The sequence below is a fragment of the Microcaecilia unicolor genome, chromosome 7, assembly GCF_901765095.1.
Source record: "Microcaecilia unicolor chromosome 7, aMicUni1.1, whole genome shotgun sequence".
Taxonomy (NCBI): domain Eukaryota; kingdom Metazoa; phylum Chordata; class Amphibia; order Gymnophiona; family Siphonopidae; genus Microcaecilia; species Microcaecilia unicolor.
In genome coordinates, this window is record NC_044037.1 from 12,617,308 (window position 1) to 12,636,392 (window position 19,085).

General features: G+C 45.7%; 1 protein-coding gene across 3 annotated transcripts in view; it reads left to right on the top strand.

The window, feature by feature from the left end:
• Positions 1-19,085, top strand: part of LOC115474923 (vascular endothelial growth factor receptor kdr-like) — a 344,006-nt gene that overhangs the window by 95,899 nt on the left and 229,022 nt on the right. For all 3 annotated transcript variants that reach the window (XM_030210630.1, XM_030210628.1, XM_030210631.1), the window contains exon 3: positions 8,460-8,680. In XM_030210630.1, the coding sequence (XP_030066490.1) occupies positions 8,460-8,680 (221 nt within the window). The remainder of the gene's footprint in view (positions 1-8,459; positions 8,681-19,085) is intronic.

Below are 19,085 nucleotides of genomic sequence, written 5' to 3' on the forward strand. Positions count from 1 at the left end.
TCTAAACCCTCTTGCAAATACGTGTAAGTAGAACATTCCCTTTAGCCAAGGATCAGTAACAGCAATTCCTTATCATCGCTTCTTGTGCTTTAATCACCTTATAAGATGTCTGACCTCGCTTAGAAATTTAAAGCATCTGTCCAGAAACCAGAGCCAAGTTTCCCAAATTACTTCTAAGTTAATCCCTTCAGGTTGCTGCAGGTGTGGTCCTGCCCAGGTAAAGGTAAAGGATCTTATCACTGTCTGGAGACTGTCCAGAAGCACAGATAGCTTTTCCCATCACTTCCTTAGTCAGCCATTCTTCCACACATGCTGTCTCCTTCTTCTCCTTGGTTTGCACCCTTCCCAGGTCCATATCAGCAATGACCTCAACAGGCAGCGACTCAGTGGAAGTCAATGGAAAGTTAGAATATCAGCACCAGATCTCCAACTTGGTGACCTCTTGAAATGGGATGTCCAAACTGAGGACCAACTGGACTCAGGGCATTTCTGGCTATGGACACCCCCGCACAGGGAGGCCCTTGACTACTGAGCCCTCAAAGCTGCATCATTCCCCCATGGAATATCAGCCAGAATTTCATATAAGATCCTAACCCTGGTACACAGCACTCAAAACACAGGCTTTACACTTTTTTTGCTCCTCTACTGATACCTTATGACTCTGGGAAAGTCACTTAACCCTCCATTGCCCCAGGTACAAAATGAGTACCTGTATATACTATGTAAACTGCTTTGAACATAGTTGCAAAAACCACAGAAAGGCTGTATATCAAGACCCATTCCCCTCCCCCCCCCCCCCCCCCCCAATATTGTACCCTACATCCAAGTCAACAGAACCTCTTGGTAATTCAGTCTTTTCATATTTTCCAGTTTGCCGAAATGCACTTCCTAATATTTAATGTCGTTGGGCCGACACTCTGGAACAACTTACCATGATACTACGGTTGGAGACTTCTCTTCAAAAATTCAAAATCGGATGTAAAGCATCCTTTTTTTTTTTTTGTAATAATAGCTCTGGTCTCGGGTCAGTTCAGTTTCACATTCAGGGCCAATCTCCCCTCACTCATCAGTTCGAGCACACATACAATCAAGCTTGAGAGTGGGTCAATGGTCTGGAATGATCCGGGGGAGGGGGAGTTGGGAGACATTTTTTCCAGTTCCGAGTTTCACTCAGCTCTTCAATCCTCACAGGGGCTGTGAACATTCCCTCTGTAGCCAGAACAGACTCACAGAGCAGTCCTGACCCTGGGCATTGTGCCCAGATCCCACCCTATGGCAATGCAAAGTATGGCCACAGAGCCACCAGTCTAATCCTGGGAAGAGGGTTGGCGTCCTTTATGGCACCAAGATAAGAAGTATAGTACTCCCTGAGTCATGAAAACTCATCTTCTAAGGGGAGAGAGATGAGTCATGGGCCGACTAATAATCTCCGTTACTGGAAGGGCTGGCACTAGCTTAGCTGTTTCTCCTTTCTAACTGGATTTCGGGTCATGAATCCCTAACATCCTGTTTCTGTGTCATTTAATGCCATGTAAAAGCAGGGTGCGGACACGCTTCACGTAGATATACGTGAGAATCGCTGGGGTGATGAAAAGAACCTTAGCAGTGGGTTCAGCAGTTCGTCAGGATATCAATCAGTGACTGGAAGCTCAGTCTGCACATCCGGCTCCACGAGAGCAGCATCACCAGACAAAAGGAAGGCGGCATAAGGTGAGACGGAGCCAAGAGCACATTTCCTGCCAAGGATGACTGAGAGAAGTCTGCTAGTTTTACATAGAGTTGACAAATAATTACAAGAGAGAACCAAGCCTGAGGATGTACTCCACGTATGCAGAGATACGAAAAGATTTGGAGGAGATCAGTGTGCTGTTCCTCACCTGCTTTCAGTCATTCTCCAGATGGTGCCTTACTGTCATCAACATTCAACACTTTTCTAGTTTTTACTGCATCTGAAGCTCGTGAAGGCTTCTTTCTGCATAGTTTGGAGGCTTTAACAGCATAACATGCTGAGGTGGCCCAAATATGTTTTCTGCATTGCAAAGGAATATATATTGCATTCACACGGCTCAAGAGTTTTTCAGTGACAAGGGCCACAGTGGATTCTGGGTAATCACACTGCGGTAATCTGCTGCAGAGATCCCCTCCCCCACCCCCATGGCAGCTTAGTCCTGACCCGTAGGACTAGCCTTGCTCTAGTCCTGGACCTCTGAGTCTGATGAGTGCCATTAAGTGCAGACCCACAGAACTCTGGTTCATAAAATCATCTACGGAGAGGCCCCGGTCTATATGTCAGACCTCATAGACTTACCACCCAAGAACACTAAAAGATCAGCACGCACATTCCTGAATCTCCACTACCCCAGCTGCAAAGGACTAAAATACAAATTAACATATGCATCCAGCTTCTCCTACATAAGCACGCAGCTATGGAATGCATTACCACTCGCAGTGAAAAAAATACGCGACCTAACTAACTTTCGGAGAACACTGAAGACCAACCTGTTCAACAAGGCATACCACAACGATCCATCCTAATCACCACCAGACAACGAAACCCAAGCCTGAACCGGATAAAACCTAACTCTCTATACTCGACTACCAAGGTCTACTCTACCACGAATGAACTTTAATGCAATACCACTTTACCTCTTATTCCGAATAAGAATTCTTTATACTTGACTGCTTAATCTACTATGTCAATCATAATCTTTAATGTAATACCACTTATATCTCTCACTCCGGAAATGGCGATCGCCATGATGGAACAATGTAAGCCACATTGAGCCTGCAAATAGGTGGGAAAATGTGGGACACAAATGCTACAAATAAATAAATACTGTTTCATGTTAGACTGAAGATCCATTAAGCCCAGTTTCTTGTTTCCAACAGTGGCCAGACCAGGTCACAAGTATCGGGCAAGATCCCCAAAGAGTAAAAACAGATTTTATGCTTCTTATTTCTCACTGCTGTACTGCAGCCCCTATGGATATGTAATCTACCCTCCCTGCCCCACAGGTGAAGATCCATTGTGCTTAGTCCCATGATTTCTGGTATTTTGATAATGTTCTTGCCTCCAGCATCTCACTAGGATGTTGTTTCACGCATTCACCCTAGAATTGTCATCCTCAGGTCATCGCTGAGTCTTTTGAGCCTTTGCGTACATGGAAATATAATTCTACTTTTCTTAGGGAAATCAGACCTCCAATTCTATGGGAATCCCAGGCCTAGATGAGCTTGTTTGGGTTGAACTGAATGGTGTGGCAGCCCTAATCCACCACCATTTCTGTAAAGAACTGTTCTCTTATGTTAAGCTTATGTCTGCCCACTTCCCGTCCCATGGTTTGGACATTTCATGTCCCGCTTCCATTGTATGCAAATATGTCTCACGGTTTCTTCTTTGTGGAGGACAGCTTGTGGCTGTCCAGGACCAGATCTGGGGACTTCTCTGTCCACTGAAAGATGCTTTGCTAGGCTGTCCTGCTCACTCCTCTCTCTATTTAAAGATGGATACTTTTTTTTTTTTACACTTTCGGCTTGTAGTTTTCTTTTCATTACACCTAGGCACTATCTGACACCTTATATAAGCCTGGTAAAAACAAGAGATAACCAAAATTAATAAGGAACCAGAAAGGGGAAGGGAAGGGGAAATGGGACTTGATATACCGCCTTTCTGTGGTATTTTGCAACTACAATCAAAGTGGTCTACATATATTTAGGTACTTATTTTGTACCAGGGGCAATGGAGGGTTAAGTGACTTGCCCAGAGTCACAAGGAGCTGCAGTGGGAATTGAACCCAGTTCCCCTGAATCAAAGTCCACTGCACTAACCACTAGGCTACTCCTCCACTATCAACATTCCATGTAGAAGCCTGCCCTTGCAGATCAGCAATGCGGCCGTGCAGGCTTCTGTTTCTGTGAGTCTGATGTCCTGCACATACGTGCAGGATGTCAGACTCACAGAAACAGAAGCCTGCGCAGCTATGTTGCTGATCTGCAAGGGCAGGCTTCTACATGGAATGTTGCTAGTGGAATAGCAACATTCCTTGTAGAATCTCAAATAGTAGCAACATTCCAGAATCTCAAATAGTAGCAACAGCAACATTCCATGTAGAATCTCAAATAGGGAAAGGGGACTTGATATACCGCTTTTCTGAGGATTTTTGCAACTACATTCAAAGCGGTTTACATATATTCAGGTACTTATTTTGTACCAGGGGCAATGGAGGGTTAAGTGACTTGCTCAGAGTCACAAGGAGCTGCAGTGGGAATTAAACTCAGTTCCCCAGGATCAAAGTCCACTGCAGTAACTACTAGGCTACTCCTCCACTCATTCCACCAATAAGAGCCAACCTCATCAGTGATGTCACAATGGCTTGATTGCCCGATACTTGGCTCACTTCTGATATTGTGACGTCATGGGGGAAAGGGAAATGGGACTTGATATACTGCCTTTCTGAGGTTTTTTCAACTACATTCAAAGCGGTTTACATATATTCAGGTACTTATTTTGTACCAGGGGCAATGGCGGGTTAAGTGACTTGCCCAGAGTCACAAGGAGCTGCAGTGGGAATCGAACTCAGTTCCCCAGGATCAAAGCCCACTGCACTAACCACTAGGCTACTCCTTCACACCTCCACACCTCTTATACATATTCTCAGGTTGATATGGTAAAGTTTTAAATTAGTTTTAAGTCTGAAATTGTTGTATTTTCACTAGAACTGGCCAGTACTCTTTTATTTTATCCATGCAGAGCTTTACAGGTGTGAAGCGGAATACAAATATTGTATTGTACTGCATTATATGGGATGGGTGTAATATAGTAGATAACGGCAGAAAAAGACCTGCATGGTCCATCCAGTCTGCCCAACAAGATAACTCATATTTGCTGCTTTTTGTGTATACCCTACTTTGATTTGTACCTTTGCTCTTCAGGGCACAGACCGTATAAGTCTGCCCAGCACTATCCCCGCCTCCCAAGCACCAGCCCCGCCTCCCAATCTTGACTAAGCAGAGGGATTCTCAATTTGTTTCTAATGAGATGGTTCAAGATTTCAAACTATCTCCAAGCGTGTTCTTCCTAAACACAAGGTTTTATTTTCTAACTCCTATTGTCTTAATGACTTTTCTTTAGGAAAATCTGTTTTCTCTAGGGATCACTGATTTTCTTTCCCTTATAGGCAGATGATCAAAAGCAAACGCGGATGCTAGAGGCCAATAGTAATGTACTAGCACCCGCGTTTGCTCCTGCCCGATGATCAGAGCCAGTGAGCGCGTGTAACAATGTGCTCGCTGGCTCTGACTGCTAATTGCATGCATATGCATGCAAATGAGGGTCTCCTGTATTCCTCCCTTATGATCAGCAGGTAGCATGCCAAACAGGTGTGCTGCTCCCGCTGCAAACCCTACGCTAGCTCAGAGCTGGTGTTAGGGTTTGCCGAACAAGGAAGGAATGGGGGAGACCAGCAGAAGAGGTTTGACCATGTCCAGGATTTTCTCTCAGACCTGTCAAACCTAAGTCTTCCCCTCCTCCCCAAACACAAGGCCTGGAGGTCCACTGGACCTCCAGGTCCCTCCATCCCCCAACACTGAAGAGACCCTGATGGTCCAGAGGGACCACTAGCCCTCCTCATCCTCACCGGTACCGGTACTCCCCCCCCCTGCGGCCTACCTCAAAGTTGGAAGAGGGAGGGACTAGCACTACCCCTCTCTTTTGCGGGTGCCTCCACATATGGTGGCACCCTGCCCTGCCCAGTGCATCTTGGGATGCACTGGGTGGGGCTTCCCTACCATATAAGGGATTTTTCACTCTTATGTGGTAGGGAAGCCCTGCTCAGCGCATCGTGCCACCATTTTAGAGGCGGTGCTGGAAGGAGGAGTGTCGAGGGATCTGGCCGGGCTGGGGCTGTTCTGTTAGGGGTGAGGGTTCTGGAGGTCCACCAGACCTCCAACCCCTTCCAATGTTTGACAGGTCCGGAGTTTTTTTTTTAAATTTTTTTATTTATTAATTTCATTAAATACAAAGATACAATCTTTGATAAGATACAGCCATAGGATATAATTACAAAAGAAAATCTTTCCAAGTAATAATAATAACCTTAGTTGCATTATAGTCCACAAAATCAATTGGGGATTCAAGATAGTTTAAAGAAAACCCATGGAAGATGGGATTTAAATAATCATAAACCTTAGGATCGGTAGGAGGTTACCCCTTAGTTATACAACCTTTCTTTATATGTACTTAACCCTTATCGGCTTGTGCATCAAGGAACGTACGTAATTGTTCAGGCTCAAAAAAAAAATATCTTTTATCATTCATAGTCAATATACATTTACACGGAAAATGCAACTGGAACTTTGCCTTTATAGCCAGAGATTCTTGCTTCATCTCTAGAAATTTCTTTCTCCTCTGTTGAGACCAACGAGATATATCCAGAAAAATTGAAATTTTAGCACCCTTAAATTCTGGGTGTATATTCTTAAAGTAAAGTCTCAACAGGGTTTCTTTGTCTTGTAGAAAAACAAATGAGACAATTAAAGTAGCTCTGGCCTCAATGTTTTCATTCAATTGTTCCAAAATATTTGTTAAGTCCAATGATTCAAGAGTCCTATCTGGAATTTCAGAAGCATTCTTACTCAATTTTGGCAAAGTTTTTAGGTAATATATTCTCTGAGTAGGTGGAAGGGCTTGATCTGAGTACTTGTACACCTCTTTCAGAAATTTCACAAACATATCTCTAGGCGTAGTAAATTGGTCTTTTGGAAAATTTAAAAGACGCAGATTTAAATTTCTTGAAAGGTTTTCCAAGTTTTCAATCTTGCGGTGTAGTATTATCCTATCTCCGGAAATTTGTGCCTGTTGGTCCTGTAATTTAGCACTAACAGTCTCAAGTTTAGTTTGTTTCACTGAAAGTCCTTCCATCTTATCTTTTAAATTCTTTATTTGAGAGGAATTATTTAGAGATACGGAAATAAAAGCATTACAGACCTTGTGCATGGCTTCTAGGGCCGTCCATATAGAGTCCAAGGACACCTCTTGGGGTTTAATTAACGGTTGGATCGCAGAGGAGCAAAGAAAAGCTTCTTGTAGATTTACTGACCCAGTCGCGTCCTCCGTTACTTCCCCAGTTGCCATCTCCGGTGCTCCTTGGTCACCCACTGCCTGCTCTGTTGGTTTCGCAAGTTCCGCTCCTTCCGACAGGGTTCGCCACCCCTTCGAGCTTCCAGCTTCGGGCCTTGGAACAGAAACACCGTCGAGTTGCGGAGGCGGTGGGGTCAAAGGTCCCAACGGGCTGAGCAAAAGATCGCTCTCCTGGACGAGACTCTTCCCAGCCTCGTCAGCAGAAGCGCCCGGAGTTGGGGTCGACACCAAATATGGGGAAATTGGTAACTGTCCAGGTAAGGAAGGGATCTGTTTAGGGAGAGGAGGTCCCCAAAGTTTACTCTTCCTTTTCGGCATAGTTATCGAGGAAAAAAAGAATCAGCAGAATTATTTAGGAACAGCCAACTTCCACATCCTGCCGTGACACCATCTTGAATCGTGGAGTTTTTTTTTTTTAACGGCATGGACCTGTCAAACAACATCTGCGTGAGGATTGTGCCTTGGGTACATGCCCAGGCACAATCCTCATGCAGAAATACCCTATGACAAGAGCTAACAGCGCGCATGAATTTACATGCTATTAGCTTTGATCATAGGGGCATCTGTTCCGGAGCTCATTTTAGAGTTCTGTTCGGAACAGCGCAGGGTTTTTGATCATCTACACATTGGTAACTTCCTTTGGAGCTATGGGGAGGGGTATAATTTTAAAAAGAACTGCCCCCCCCCCATAAAAAGACAAAAAACTGCACCAACCTGAGTTGCAATAAAGCCAGCCGACAGAGCTAGTCAGACTCAGGGTCATTGTGGGGGTAATTCTGTAAAGGTCACTTAATGTCAGGCGCTAAAATTCTGGCCAGTTAGCGCAAATTCTATATCGGCAATGAGGTGTGTAATTGCCGTTATCGAATACTAGTAAAAGTCCACGTTTTAGTGACTAATTTGAGTCGTAAGCAGTTGCGCCATGTCAAAGGCTGGTGAAAATTCTCGTGTTAACTGCTGTCAGTCAAGCTATCCATGTGATGAAGGAGAGTGGAATGGGGTTGGGGAGATGCTGGAGGAGGGTATTGGTAATAAAGAAAAAGAAAAAATTAGTTTTTTATTGCTTCTCAGTTATTCGGTCATTTTTCTGACTGCATGAGAAATAAGAAAGCCATAAGTCATTGCTCATTGGTTATCTGAATCTATTGTGATTTCTGATCCTTTAAAAATAATAAATATTTTTAAAATGATTTAATGCGGCCTAAATTAAGAAAACAAACAAAATGAATTCCCCCCCCCCCCCCCCCCCCCCTCCCGGCACACTTCCTCTTCCTGCAGGATGCTCCACAGTAAAATGAGTCTCATTCCGATGTGTTCACAGGGGATCCACCTCCTTGACGTGGCTTTGGAATGACGTTCTATACTCTGTCAATCACAGTCTCCTGGTGAGTGAGGGCCGATGTTCGGAGTCAGATGGGCATATCTGCAGTCAGTTCACCATCAGTGAGGCCAAGGCCAATCACACTGGATACCTGTCCTGCAGTTACAGCGACTTTCCATTCCACAAAGATCTCACAGCTGGGATATACGTGTTTGTCAAAGGTAAGAGACCCGCTTGCTTAAATTCCACATTATTCACAATGCTATTTGTGCACTTGTAGCTGTTGCAGTCAGTTTTCAACCTGGAACAATGCACGTTGTTTCCTTTTGATGACCAGCAGGTGCAACGCATGTGTTCTGACACCAGTGGCGTAGCTAGGTGGGGCCATGGGAGCATGAGCTCCCACAGATTTAGCCCTGCCCCCCACTTTCAACCCCCCGCCGCTGACCGTCCCCCGCCACTTTCGACTCCCGCCACCGCCGACGACCATCCTTTGCCGCCTCTGCCGCCAGATACCTTTGCTGGTGGGGGTCCCCAACCCCCGCCAGCCGAAGTCCTCTTCAGTGCCGGTCTCCGGCGTGTTCGCTGATCTGTTTCTATGAGTCTTGACTCACAGAAACAGATCAGCGAACGCGCCGGAGACCGGCGTTGAATGGGGTTGGAGACCCCCTGCCAGCAAAGGTACCTGGCGGCAGTGGTGGCGGGGGAGGGGCGGAGGTGGTTGAAAGTGGCGTGAGAGGTTGAAAATGGCGGGGGAGGGGTCGGTGGCACAGGGGGGGCTAAAATGTGCTCCCTCACCTCGGGCTCTGGACCCCCCCCCCCCTCCCACTGACGTCTGGCTACGCCCCTGCCTGACACACTCCAGCTGAGAGCAGATAAAATGATCCATGACTTGCACTTTTGAAAATGTCAAGCTAATGTACCATTTTTTTTTCTCCCTTGACATAAACACACCTATGGGAACTTCTCTTGTAAACCTGACCCAACATGCATTTGCTATGGACTGACAACAGGAATGGCTTTAACCATGTTCTGTTTTCAGAATGGTGCTGAATTTGATTACAAGAAAGAGACAGAGGGGAGAGGGAAGGAGAACTGCAGGATGTATATTAACAGCGAGCCCCCTCGTGCGATTAGGGTATAGCCGGAAATGCATGGCAGGTACAGTACAGGAAAAGGAATCTTACCCCTCTCTGGCACTTTGTTAATTAGTGAAATAAGATGGGGATTCTGTTGGAAGCTCTCCTGTGGCTGCTTCTGTGTTTACAGATTCTTGTGGGGCAGCACATCAGTACTGGACAGTCTTGGGTTCCTGTTCCCCCGTCTCTCAATGAGCCATATTGGAGACTTTTGGCAATACAAGAGGATACATACTCACACCACCTCCTCTAGAACAGCTGCCTAGATAACCAGAGTCCAAAGGAGCATATGATTTACACAGGAGGCAGTGGAGCAGACTCTGTGGGTTCTGTGGGTGCTTGAGCACCCCCAATATTGAGAAAATTCCTTGTATGTGTCCAGGGAGGGGTTATTTCCATTGGGCTTAGCACCCCCAATAATTTTGAAAGTTGGCTCCTATGAAGGAGGTCCACTTTCCTCATGACTTCTGTAGGCTAGACCCAGATGAGAGAAATCAGTGAAGACATTTTTTTCAACTTCTGGAGATTGCTTTCATAATTACTTCAATAATAATCCAAAGCCACCTAGGATCTGTGATGAATTACGTCTTTTCTCATAGGCATTTGGAACATGTAGGGATCCATTTTTAAGTAGGATGCATAGGCTGACATTCCGAGAAGGTGCCTATTTTATCCCTATGTTTAAAAGCACCATAGGTACCTCTGTGCATTTAAGTCTATATGTGTACCCACCGTTTATAAAATGCTACATCACAGCTCTACCTCCACTATGCCCCAGGAATACCTACAAGCGGCATATAAGAATAAGAATAGCCATACTGGGTCAGACCAATGGTCCATCTATCCCACTACAGTAATACCTCGGTTTTCGTTGACTTTGGTTATCGTCGGTTGCGGTTATCATCAATTTTTTTTCCATGAAAAATTTGTCTCGGATTTCGGCGGTTGCCTGGGATTTCGTCGGCGTGCCCACGTGACCTCGCTGCTAATTTTGCAAAAACAAAGGGTGACCCACGCATTCTCCTGCTCATTGATTCATATGGAAATAACTGCCTCGATTTTCGTCGGTTTCGGATTTCGCCGATTTGTTTTCTGACGGATTATCGATGAAAACCGGGGTATCACTGTATCCTGCATCCAAAAGTGGCCAATCCAGGTCACAAGTACCTGGCAGAAATCCAATTAGTAGTAACATTCCATGCTACCAATCCCAGGACAAGCAGTGGCTTCCCTCGTGTCTGTCTCAACAGCGGACTATGGACTTTTCCTCCAGGAACCTTTTTTTAAAACCCAGATACGCTCACCACTGTTATTACATCTTTTGGCAATGAGGTAAGTGGTGTAGCCCGGGATGACACGGTACAAGGAAGAAAGAGGAATGGGAAGAGAGAACAGAAGATTGCAGAGAGTAGATTGCCAGGCAGTAGGGGAAGGATCTGAGGGTCATAGTCATGGAGTTGAGTACAACGGAAGAGTGCCTGAGGGTGTTTAAGGGAAAGAGAGATCTGGGTTACCAAAGTAATCATGTCTGGCATGCCGTCTAGAGCTGAGGTATTCCTGATACAGTGTGAAAAATAAGGCACGATCTGTTTCTGAGCGTGACTTAAGCCACCTTCGTTCTGCAGAATGGAGGAATGAGCCTAAGTGCTGGGGTGAATAACGGGGAGAAGTGATATCGTCGAGAGCAGGCTGGGGCAAGGGAAGTGTGAAAGTCTAAGATCTCAGAGAGGGATTGGTCAAGAAGTGAGACACACTGATCAAAGGAGAGAGTAGGTGAAAGAGGAGCAACATTGGCAGTGGCATTAGATACTTTGGAAACAGAAACATCATTGAGAGTACAAAAAGGCAGAGGTTTGGGCTCAGTGTTGATGGGGGGAGAGAGAAAAGAAATAGGGAAGCTGATAAGAAGATGATCAGACCAGGGCACCGGAGAGGTAAACAAGAGGGAAGTAAGCGTGGAAGAAGTGAAAATGAAGTCCCAGGGACCAGCAAGATGGGTATCAACAGAAACATGTCGAGTGAGACCCATGTTGGCTGTGAGTGAGAGATAAGAGGAGTAGAAGCAGGGCTTTTTTTGAGGGGGTACTTGGGGGTACTGAGTACCAGCACCTTTTCCATTGTCTGCTAAAATTGACCCATGGACCCCAAATTTTAATGAAAGAGCTCAGGCTCTACACACCAATTCTGCCTTGTCATAGATTCTGTGACTGGTTGCAGGGGGCCTGGCTATTGTAGGATGGGTCCCTCAGTGATCACCCCACCCCTGAAAGGTGGCCAGTCATTTGAGTACTGGCATCTTTTTCGCTAGAAAAAATGCATTGAGTAGAAGTCAGATTGAGGAAGATTGAAATCTCCTAAAAGTAGGAGGGGATGATATAGAGCGTCACATTCCAACCAGAAGGCAAACAGCTCTTCAGTGGAGGAGGATGGGGGAGGGTGATAAAGAAGGACCTCAAAGAGGTTACAGGAGGGGAGGGAAAGATGAAAAATAAGTACTTCAGAGATGGAGAGAGGCTTAACAGTGTAAGGTGATACCCGGAGAGAGGAGTGGTAAAAGCAGGCTATACCTCTGCCGTGGCATGGCATGAGGGGCATGGGACATGTAGGGAGAGAAAGCCAGGGGGGCATGAGTCTAGGAGTATTGCTGGGTCACCAGGATGTAGCCAGGTCTTTTTGACACAGAGAACATCAGAGGAGTGATGGGTGAAAAGGTTGGCAAGGAGGAGAGACTTGTGCGTAAGCAAACGAACATTTAAAAGGCCAAACTTCAGGCTCGGAGGTTCCACAGGCAAGACAGGAGCAGGAGAGTATGAAGGGCCAGTGGAAATAAGAGTGAGGAAATGGTGGGAAAGACAGAGACGAGAAAAGGGTGTGGGATGATAAGAAAACAAGACAGCGATAGTAGCTGGGGGGGCAAGAGGTCGGAGGAAGCCATAAGGGAGATGAAACCTGACCCAGGAGGTAAAAGTGGTTAAAATGGTAGCACTAAAATAGTAGTTAAAAAGGAGCAGAGTAAGGCGCCCCTGGTGCCCAAGGAGGTGCTCCTAAGAGTGCACAAGAACCATGGCCTGCTCCTTGGTCACACTCCTTGGACGTGCTCCTTCGGTGCGCACCTACGGCGCAAGTGTCTTGTGCCGGGGTTGAAGAATTAGGTGAATAGTGATGACGTCACCTTGTAGTAGAAGCGGCTGAAGTCAGTAAGATTTGGAGAGAATGAAGTATGGGAGCAGAAACCTGCCGAGAGGAGGCAGAGTTAGCAGCAGCAAGGAGACAGCAGGCACAATCATCAAGCGCCTTGTGCTGGGGTTGAAGAAATAGGCGAATTAATTGTACACATAGAGGGGCATAATCGAACGTCGCCGGCGATCTATTTTGGCGGCAGCGCAACAGCTGGCCAGAAACGTATTATCGAAAAAGATGGCCGGCCATCTTTTTTTTTCGATAATACGGTTTAGCCCGGCCAAATGCCAGAGTTCACTGGGTTTGAGATCGCCGGTTTTGTTTTTCAGCGATAATGGGGAAAAAATGCCGGCCATCTCAAACCCGGCAAAATCCAAGGCATTTGGTCGTGGGAGGAGCCAGCATTTGTAGTGCACTGGTCCCCCTGACATGCCAGGACACCAACCGGGCACCCTAGGGGGCACTTCTAAAAAGTTTTAAAAAATACAAAAAAAGCTCCTAGGTGCATAGCTCCCTTCCCTTGGGTGCTGAGCCCCCCAAATCCCCCCCAAACCCACTCCCTGCAACTCTACACCATTACCATAGCCCTTATGGGTGAAAGGGGGCACCTACATGTGGGTACAGTGGGTTTTGGGGGGGGTTTGGAGGGCTCAACACTTAGCACCACAAGTGTAACAGACAGGGGGGGGGGGTGGACCTGGGTCTGCCTGCCTGAAATGCACTGCACCCATTAAAAACTGCTATAGGGACTTGCATATTGCTGTCAGGGAGCTGGGTATGACATTTGAGGCTGGCATACAGGATAGCAAAAAAGGTTTTTATTTGTATATTTTTAGTGTGGGAGGGGGTTGGTGACCACTGGGGGAGTACGGGGAGGTCATCCCCGATTCCTTCCGGTGGGTATCTGGTCAGTTGGGGCACCATTTTGAGGCTTGGTCGTGAAAATAAAAGGACCAAGTAAACCCGGCGAAATACTGCTTAACACCGCTTTTTTTTCCATTATCCGCGAAATCCGGCCATCTGGTAGCCAAGCCCATGCCCGCCCATGTCCCGCCTTCGCTACACTACCGGCACGCCCCCTTGAACATTTGCCGGCAAGGCGGCGGGAAAGCGGCGATACTGTCAAAAAAGCCGCTTTCGATTATACCGATTTCGCAGCTTTTGAGAGATCGCCGGCCATCTCCCGATTTATGTCTGGAAATGGCCGGCGATCACTTTCGAAAATAAGCCTGATAGGCGCCTAAATGTCTGTATTCTGAACGTTTAGGCACACAGTAAGGGCTGGATTCAGTTAGTGGCACTCAATGAATTGGCACTCGGCGCCCTTAACAGAATAACACATATAGCGCCAATTCCCGGCGGTAAGCCGCGGGTAGCATGTGAGCTCTTACCGCTAAATCAGTGGGTGGCGGAAGAGCTCAGGCCATAAATAGGTAAATTCCACCCAAAAGAAGTGACTTAGGACTCAGTCTGGTATTGAACGGTGCCCTCTTGTCCAGATGACTGTCTGGAGAAGGGAAGAGAGGTGTATTTCAAATTGACTTGGAAACCCAAAGGAGCAAGAGGAAACTGATGGACCCCCCCCCCCCCAAAAAAAAAAAATCAGTAAAACTAAGATGAGAGAGAGGCAAACCAGGATTTAAAAGCAGCCTCTGAAGTTGAGAACTGAGGTGGAATCTGAATAGGGTGGGAGAGGGCTCTTCAGCTTGAAGAAGAGACAGCTGAGGGGAGATATGATAGAGGTCTATAAAATAATGAGTGGAGTGGAATGGGAAGACGTGAATCGTTTGTTTACTCTTTCTAAAAATACTAGGACTAGGGGGCATGCAGTGAAGCTACAAAGTAGTAAATTTAATACGAATCGGAGAAAATCTTTCTTCACTCAACGTGTAATTAAACTCTGGAATTCGTTGTCAGAGAATGTGGTAAAGGCGGTTAGCTTCGCAGGGTTTAAAAAAAGGTCTGGCCAGCTTGCTAAAGGAAAAGTCCATAGACCATTATTAAATTGACTTGGTGAAAAACCACTGCTTATTTCTGGAATAAGCAGCATAAAATGTATTGAACTTTTTCGGGATCTTGCCAGGTATTTGTGACCTGGATTGGCCACTGTTGAAAACCGAACGCTGGGCTTGATGGACCTTTGGTCTATCCCAGTGTGGCAATACTTATGACACCCCAGCTCAGACAGGCTGTTCCGGATATTTGGTGCAGTAAGGTAGAAAGCCTGGAGCTGAGAGCAGGGGGAAGATGAAGGGCACAGAGGATTAGCTCACCTGAGGATCAGAGGTTATCAGGAGGGAAGAGCTCTCCATTTTCCTTACCTTTATGGGCAAAAACATGATTAGTGGCTGGAGAAGAGCTATTGCTTAATATTATTTCTTACAGCACCGTGTTGTGTAATAGTGAAAAGTATTCCTGTACAAGGTGTGCCTGCACCAAAGAGCTTATAACTGAAGGAGATATCTGGGGCAATGAGAGATAAGTGGCTTGCCCAAGGTCAGAAGGAGGGCCATTCCCCTAAGCATTAGACTACTGTCCCACTTATCCCTATCAATGGGCATGATATTTTCTCTTGCTGACTTTGTGGGAGTGTGATTCACGAGACGCCATGCAGCTAAGTTATTAGAAACTTGTCTGTGGAAACTTGATTGCATGCAGTTCTATCAAACACAGTTATTTGGACTTCTTTGAGCATGCTTTGGACGTTTCCTTAAGTGAGCATCTGTTTTTCACTATGTGAATGATTAGAATTGTTGAGACAAATGGTCCATGACATTTAAGATGTTGAGACAGCTTTTAAAATATACATTACCGAAGTGTTTAAGTGATATGACTGTGGCTTTTCTTTTGTTTGTTTGATTGGGTTATTTTCCTCCTGTGTACTAGTATTGACCCCATACTTTGTGGTTTTCTCGAGAAATATCTTGAGCAGGAACTTGGTTACTCTGCCGCTGATATCACTTCAGGGACGTTATTATACAAAACACTTTTTTAAACTGAGGAGAAACTTGTTGGTAGACAGTAAGAGGAAAATTTGTGGAAGAACATACCTGAGTAATTTATGTGGTTATCTGGGTAAATTCGGGGGGGGGGGGGGGGGGGGGGGGAGCTTCAGAATTGCTCTCCCCCATGTGTGGGGAAAAAAAGCACCAAAAAGGGCTGGGGAAGGAGGGACCAGAGCCAGCTGACAGTGTCTGGGGGTTTCATATGGAAATCTTGTATGTGGTTTAAGGTAGGGATTTTTTTATCTGCCGCAAAGTCTACAAGTACTGAAAGTATCTGTGGCACCTGTTGACCCATATTTTCAAAGAGAAACTCCAGGGGGACGTTCTAGGGCTGACTTATACGGTCTGTGCCACAGCCGGTGGTGGGAGGCGGGGATAGTGCTGGGCAGACTTATACGGTCTGTGCCCTGAAGAGGACAGGTACAAATCAAAGTAGGGTATACACAAAAAGTAGCACATATGAGTTTATCTTGTTGGGTAGACTGGATGGACCATGCAGGTCTTTTTCTGCCGTCATGTACTATGTTACAATAGCCAGGCCCCCTGCAACCAGTTACAGAACCTATGACAAGGCAGAATTGGTGTGTAGAGCCTGAGCTCTTTCATTAAAACTTGGGGTCCATGGGTCAATTTTAGCAGACAATGGAAAAGGTGCCAGTACTCAGTACCCCCTCAAAAAAAGCCCCTGGTGCTACTATTATGGGGCCATGGCCACAAAGAGATTGACAAGCATTGCCTTCAATCCTAGAGTAGGAAACCAAGGCTCAGATGGGCCCCAGAGTGAGATAACCCACCTACTTTTTTTTTTGTTACATTTGTACCCTGCGCTTTCCCACTCATGGCAGGCTCAATGCGGCTTACATGGGGCAATGGAGGGTTAAGTGACTTGCCCAGAGTCACAAGGAGCTGCCTGTGCCGGGAATTGAACTCAGTTCCTCAGGACCAAAGTCCACCACCCTAACCACTAGGCCACTCCTCCACTGTTGCTACTATTTGAGATTCTACATGGAATGTTGCTATTCCACTAGCAACATTCCATGTAGAAGTCGGCCCTTGCAGATCACCAATGTGGCCGCACAGGCTTCTGCTTCTGTGAGTCTGACATCCTGCATGTACGTGCAGGACGTCAGACTCACAGAAACAGAAGCCTGCGCAGCCTTCTCCATGGAATGTTGCTAGTGGAATAGCAACATTCCATGTAGAATCTCCAATAGTAGCAACAGAATCTCAGTAATAGCAACATTCCATGTAGAATCTCCAATAGTAGCAACAGAATCTCAGTAGTAGCAACATTCTATGTAGAATCTCCAATAGCAGCAACATTCCATGTAGAATCTCCAATAGTATCTATTTTATTTTTGTTACATTTGTACCCTGCACTTTCCCACTCATGGCAGGCTCAATGCGGCTTACATATACATATTTCATACTTCTCTCTCCAAAAGCTCAGCTGGCCCACCTTCTCAGAATAGATCTTCACCTGTTGAGATGTGATTTATTGTACCTTTCTGGAGCAGGTGCCCAGAATGTTCTTTCTACAGATGCATAGGAAAGCACTTTTTGGCAGTCCTGCTGCACTAACAGTAATTAAATGTCAGGGATTTGCTTCTGGAGACTGAGCCTTAGTTCATACTTCACCAGAAACAGTGAGCTAGACTAGAGTACTTTTAGAGGAGGGATCTCAGACAATGTTTGTTCAGTTTAAGGTATTTCCTGGTTCACCGCAGGAGAGAGACATTGTTTTTGCTAGGTTCTTCTCACGGTGGGCGCTGCCTGTTCCGCTTTAGAAGCGCGAGTGCAGAATCAGAACCACATTGGCAATGCTTTTCCCTAACTGGTCAAGGGTTTTAGCCTTCCCTGCGTCCTCCCTTCCCCTTGCCATCACCACCCAGATGGGGAAAAAACACGGAGTGAGTCTTCCTCTGCCAAGCCAAACAAACCTCGGTGCCAATCAGGAGCAGGAATGGTAGTGGGGGGCCATGTTATGTACCCCTCCCCGCAGAGGCTGGCCACAAGTTCAGCAATGAAGGGCAGAAAAAAAAAAATACTCAGCACTGCTCTACCACAAGAAGTCGGATCTGTCTCCAGCCTTTCATTATCCACAGAAACATAATGTGTTTTTGATTAAGGAACACTCCTGGAAACAAAGTGGAAAATAAATACGAGTTAAGTGATGATCAGGGTGGTTTGCATAGCAGATTCTGCCTTCCTAGTTATCTTGTAGGGAAATTGGGAATGTTGAAAGCTGGTGCCTGCTTTGGAAGGTAGGTCATGTTTTGGCTTCAGCTGTGCTTCCTTCAGAGTCTTCAGGTTATCAATAGAAATCAAACAAAATAAAACATGGAAAAGAAAATAAGATGATACCTTTTTTTATTGGACATAACTTAATACATTTCTTGATTAGCTTTCGAAGGTTGCCTTTCTTCCTCAGATCGGAAATAAGCAAATGTGCTAGCTGACAGTGTATATAAGTGAAAACATTCAAGCATTACTATGACAGTAAAATAGATACTATTGGAGATTCTACATGGAATGTTGCTACTATTGGAGATTCTACATGGAATGTCGCTATTCCACTAGCAACATTCCATGTAGAAGGCTGCGCAGGCTTCTGTTTCTGTGAGTGACGTCCTGCACGTACGTGCAGGACGTCAGACTCACAGAAGCAGAAGCCTGCACGGCCACATTGCTGATCTACAAGGGCCGACTTCTACATGGAATGTTGCTAGTGGAATAGCAACATTCCATGTAGAATCTATAGAAATCAAACAAAATAAAACATGGAAAAGAAAATAAGATGATACCTTTTTTATTGGACATAACTTAATACATTTCTTGATTAGCTTTCGAAGGTTGCCCTTCTTCCTCAGATCGGAAATAAGCAAATGTGCTAGCTGACAGTGTATATAAGTGAAAACCTTCAAGCATTACTATGACAGTCTGACAGGGTGGGAGGATGGGGGTGGGTCGGAGGTATGCATGGGGACATCAAAGCATATCATTGATATTCTAACAGGATGGGTGTGGATAGGTGAGGGGTGGGGTGATCAACAGAGAAATACAGCTTTATGGTTTATAATGGGCTAGGAAGAAGGGCAACCTTCGAAAGCTAATCAAGAAATGTATTAAGTTATGTCCAATAAAAAAAGGTATCATCTTATTTTCTTTTCCATGTGTTATTTTGTTTGATTTCTATTGATAACCTTAAGAGTGGACTAACACGGCTACCACACTCCTCAGAGTCTTCAAAAAGCCAGGTGGATTACTGGATGTGTCTCCCTATTAAAGCACAAAGCTGTGCC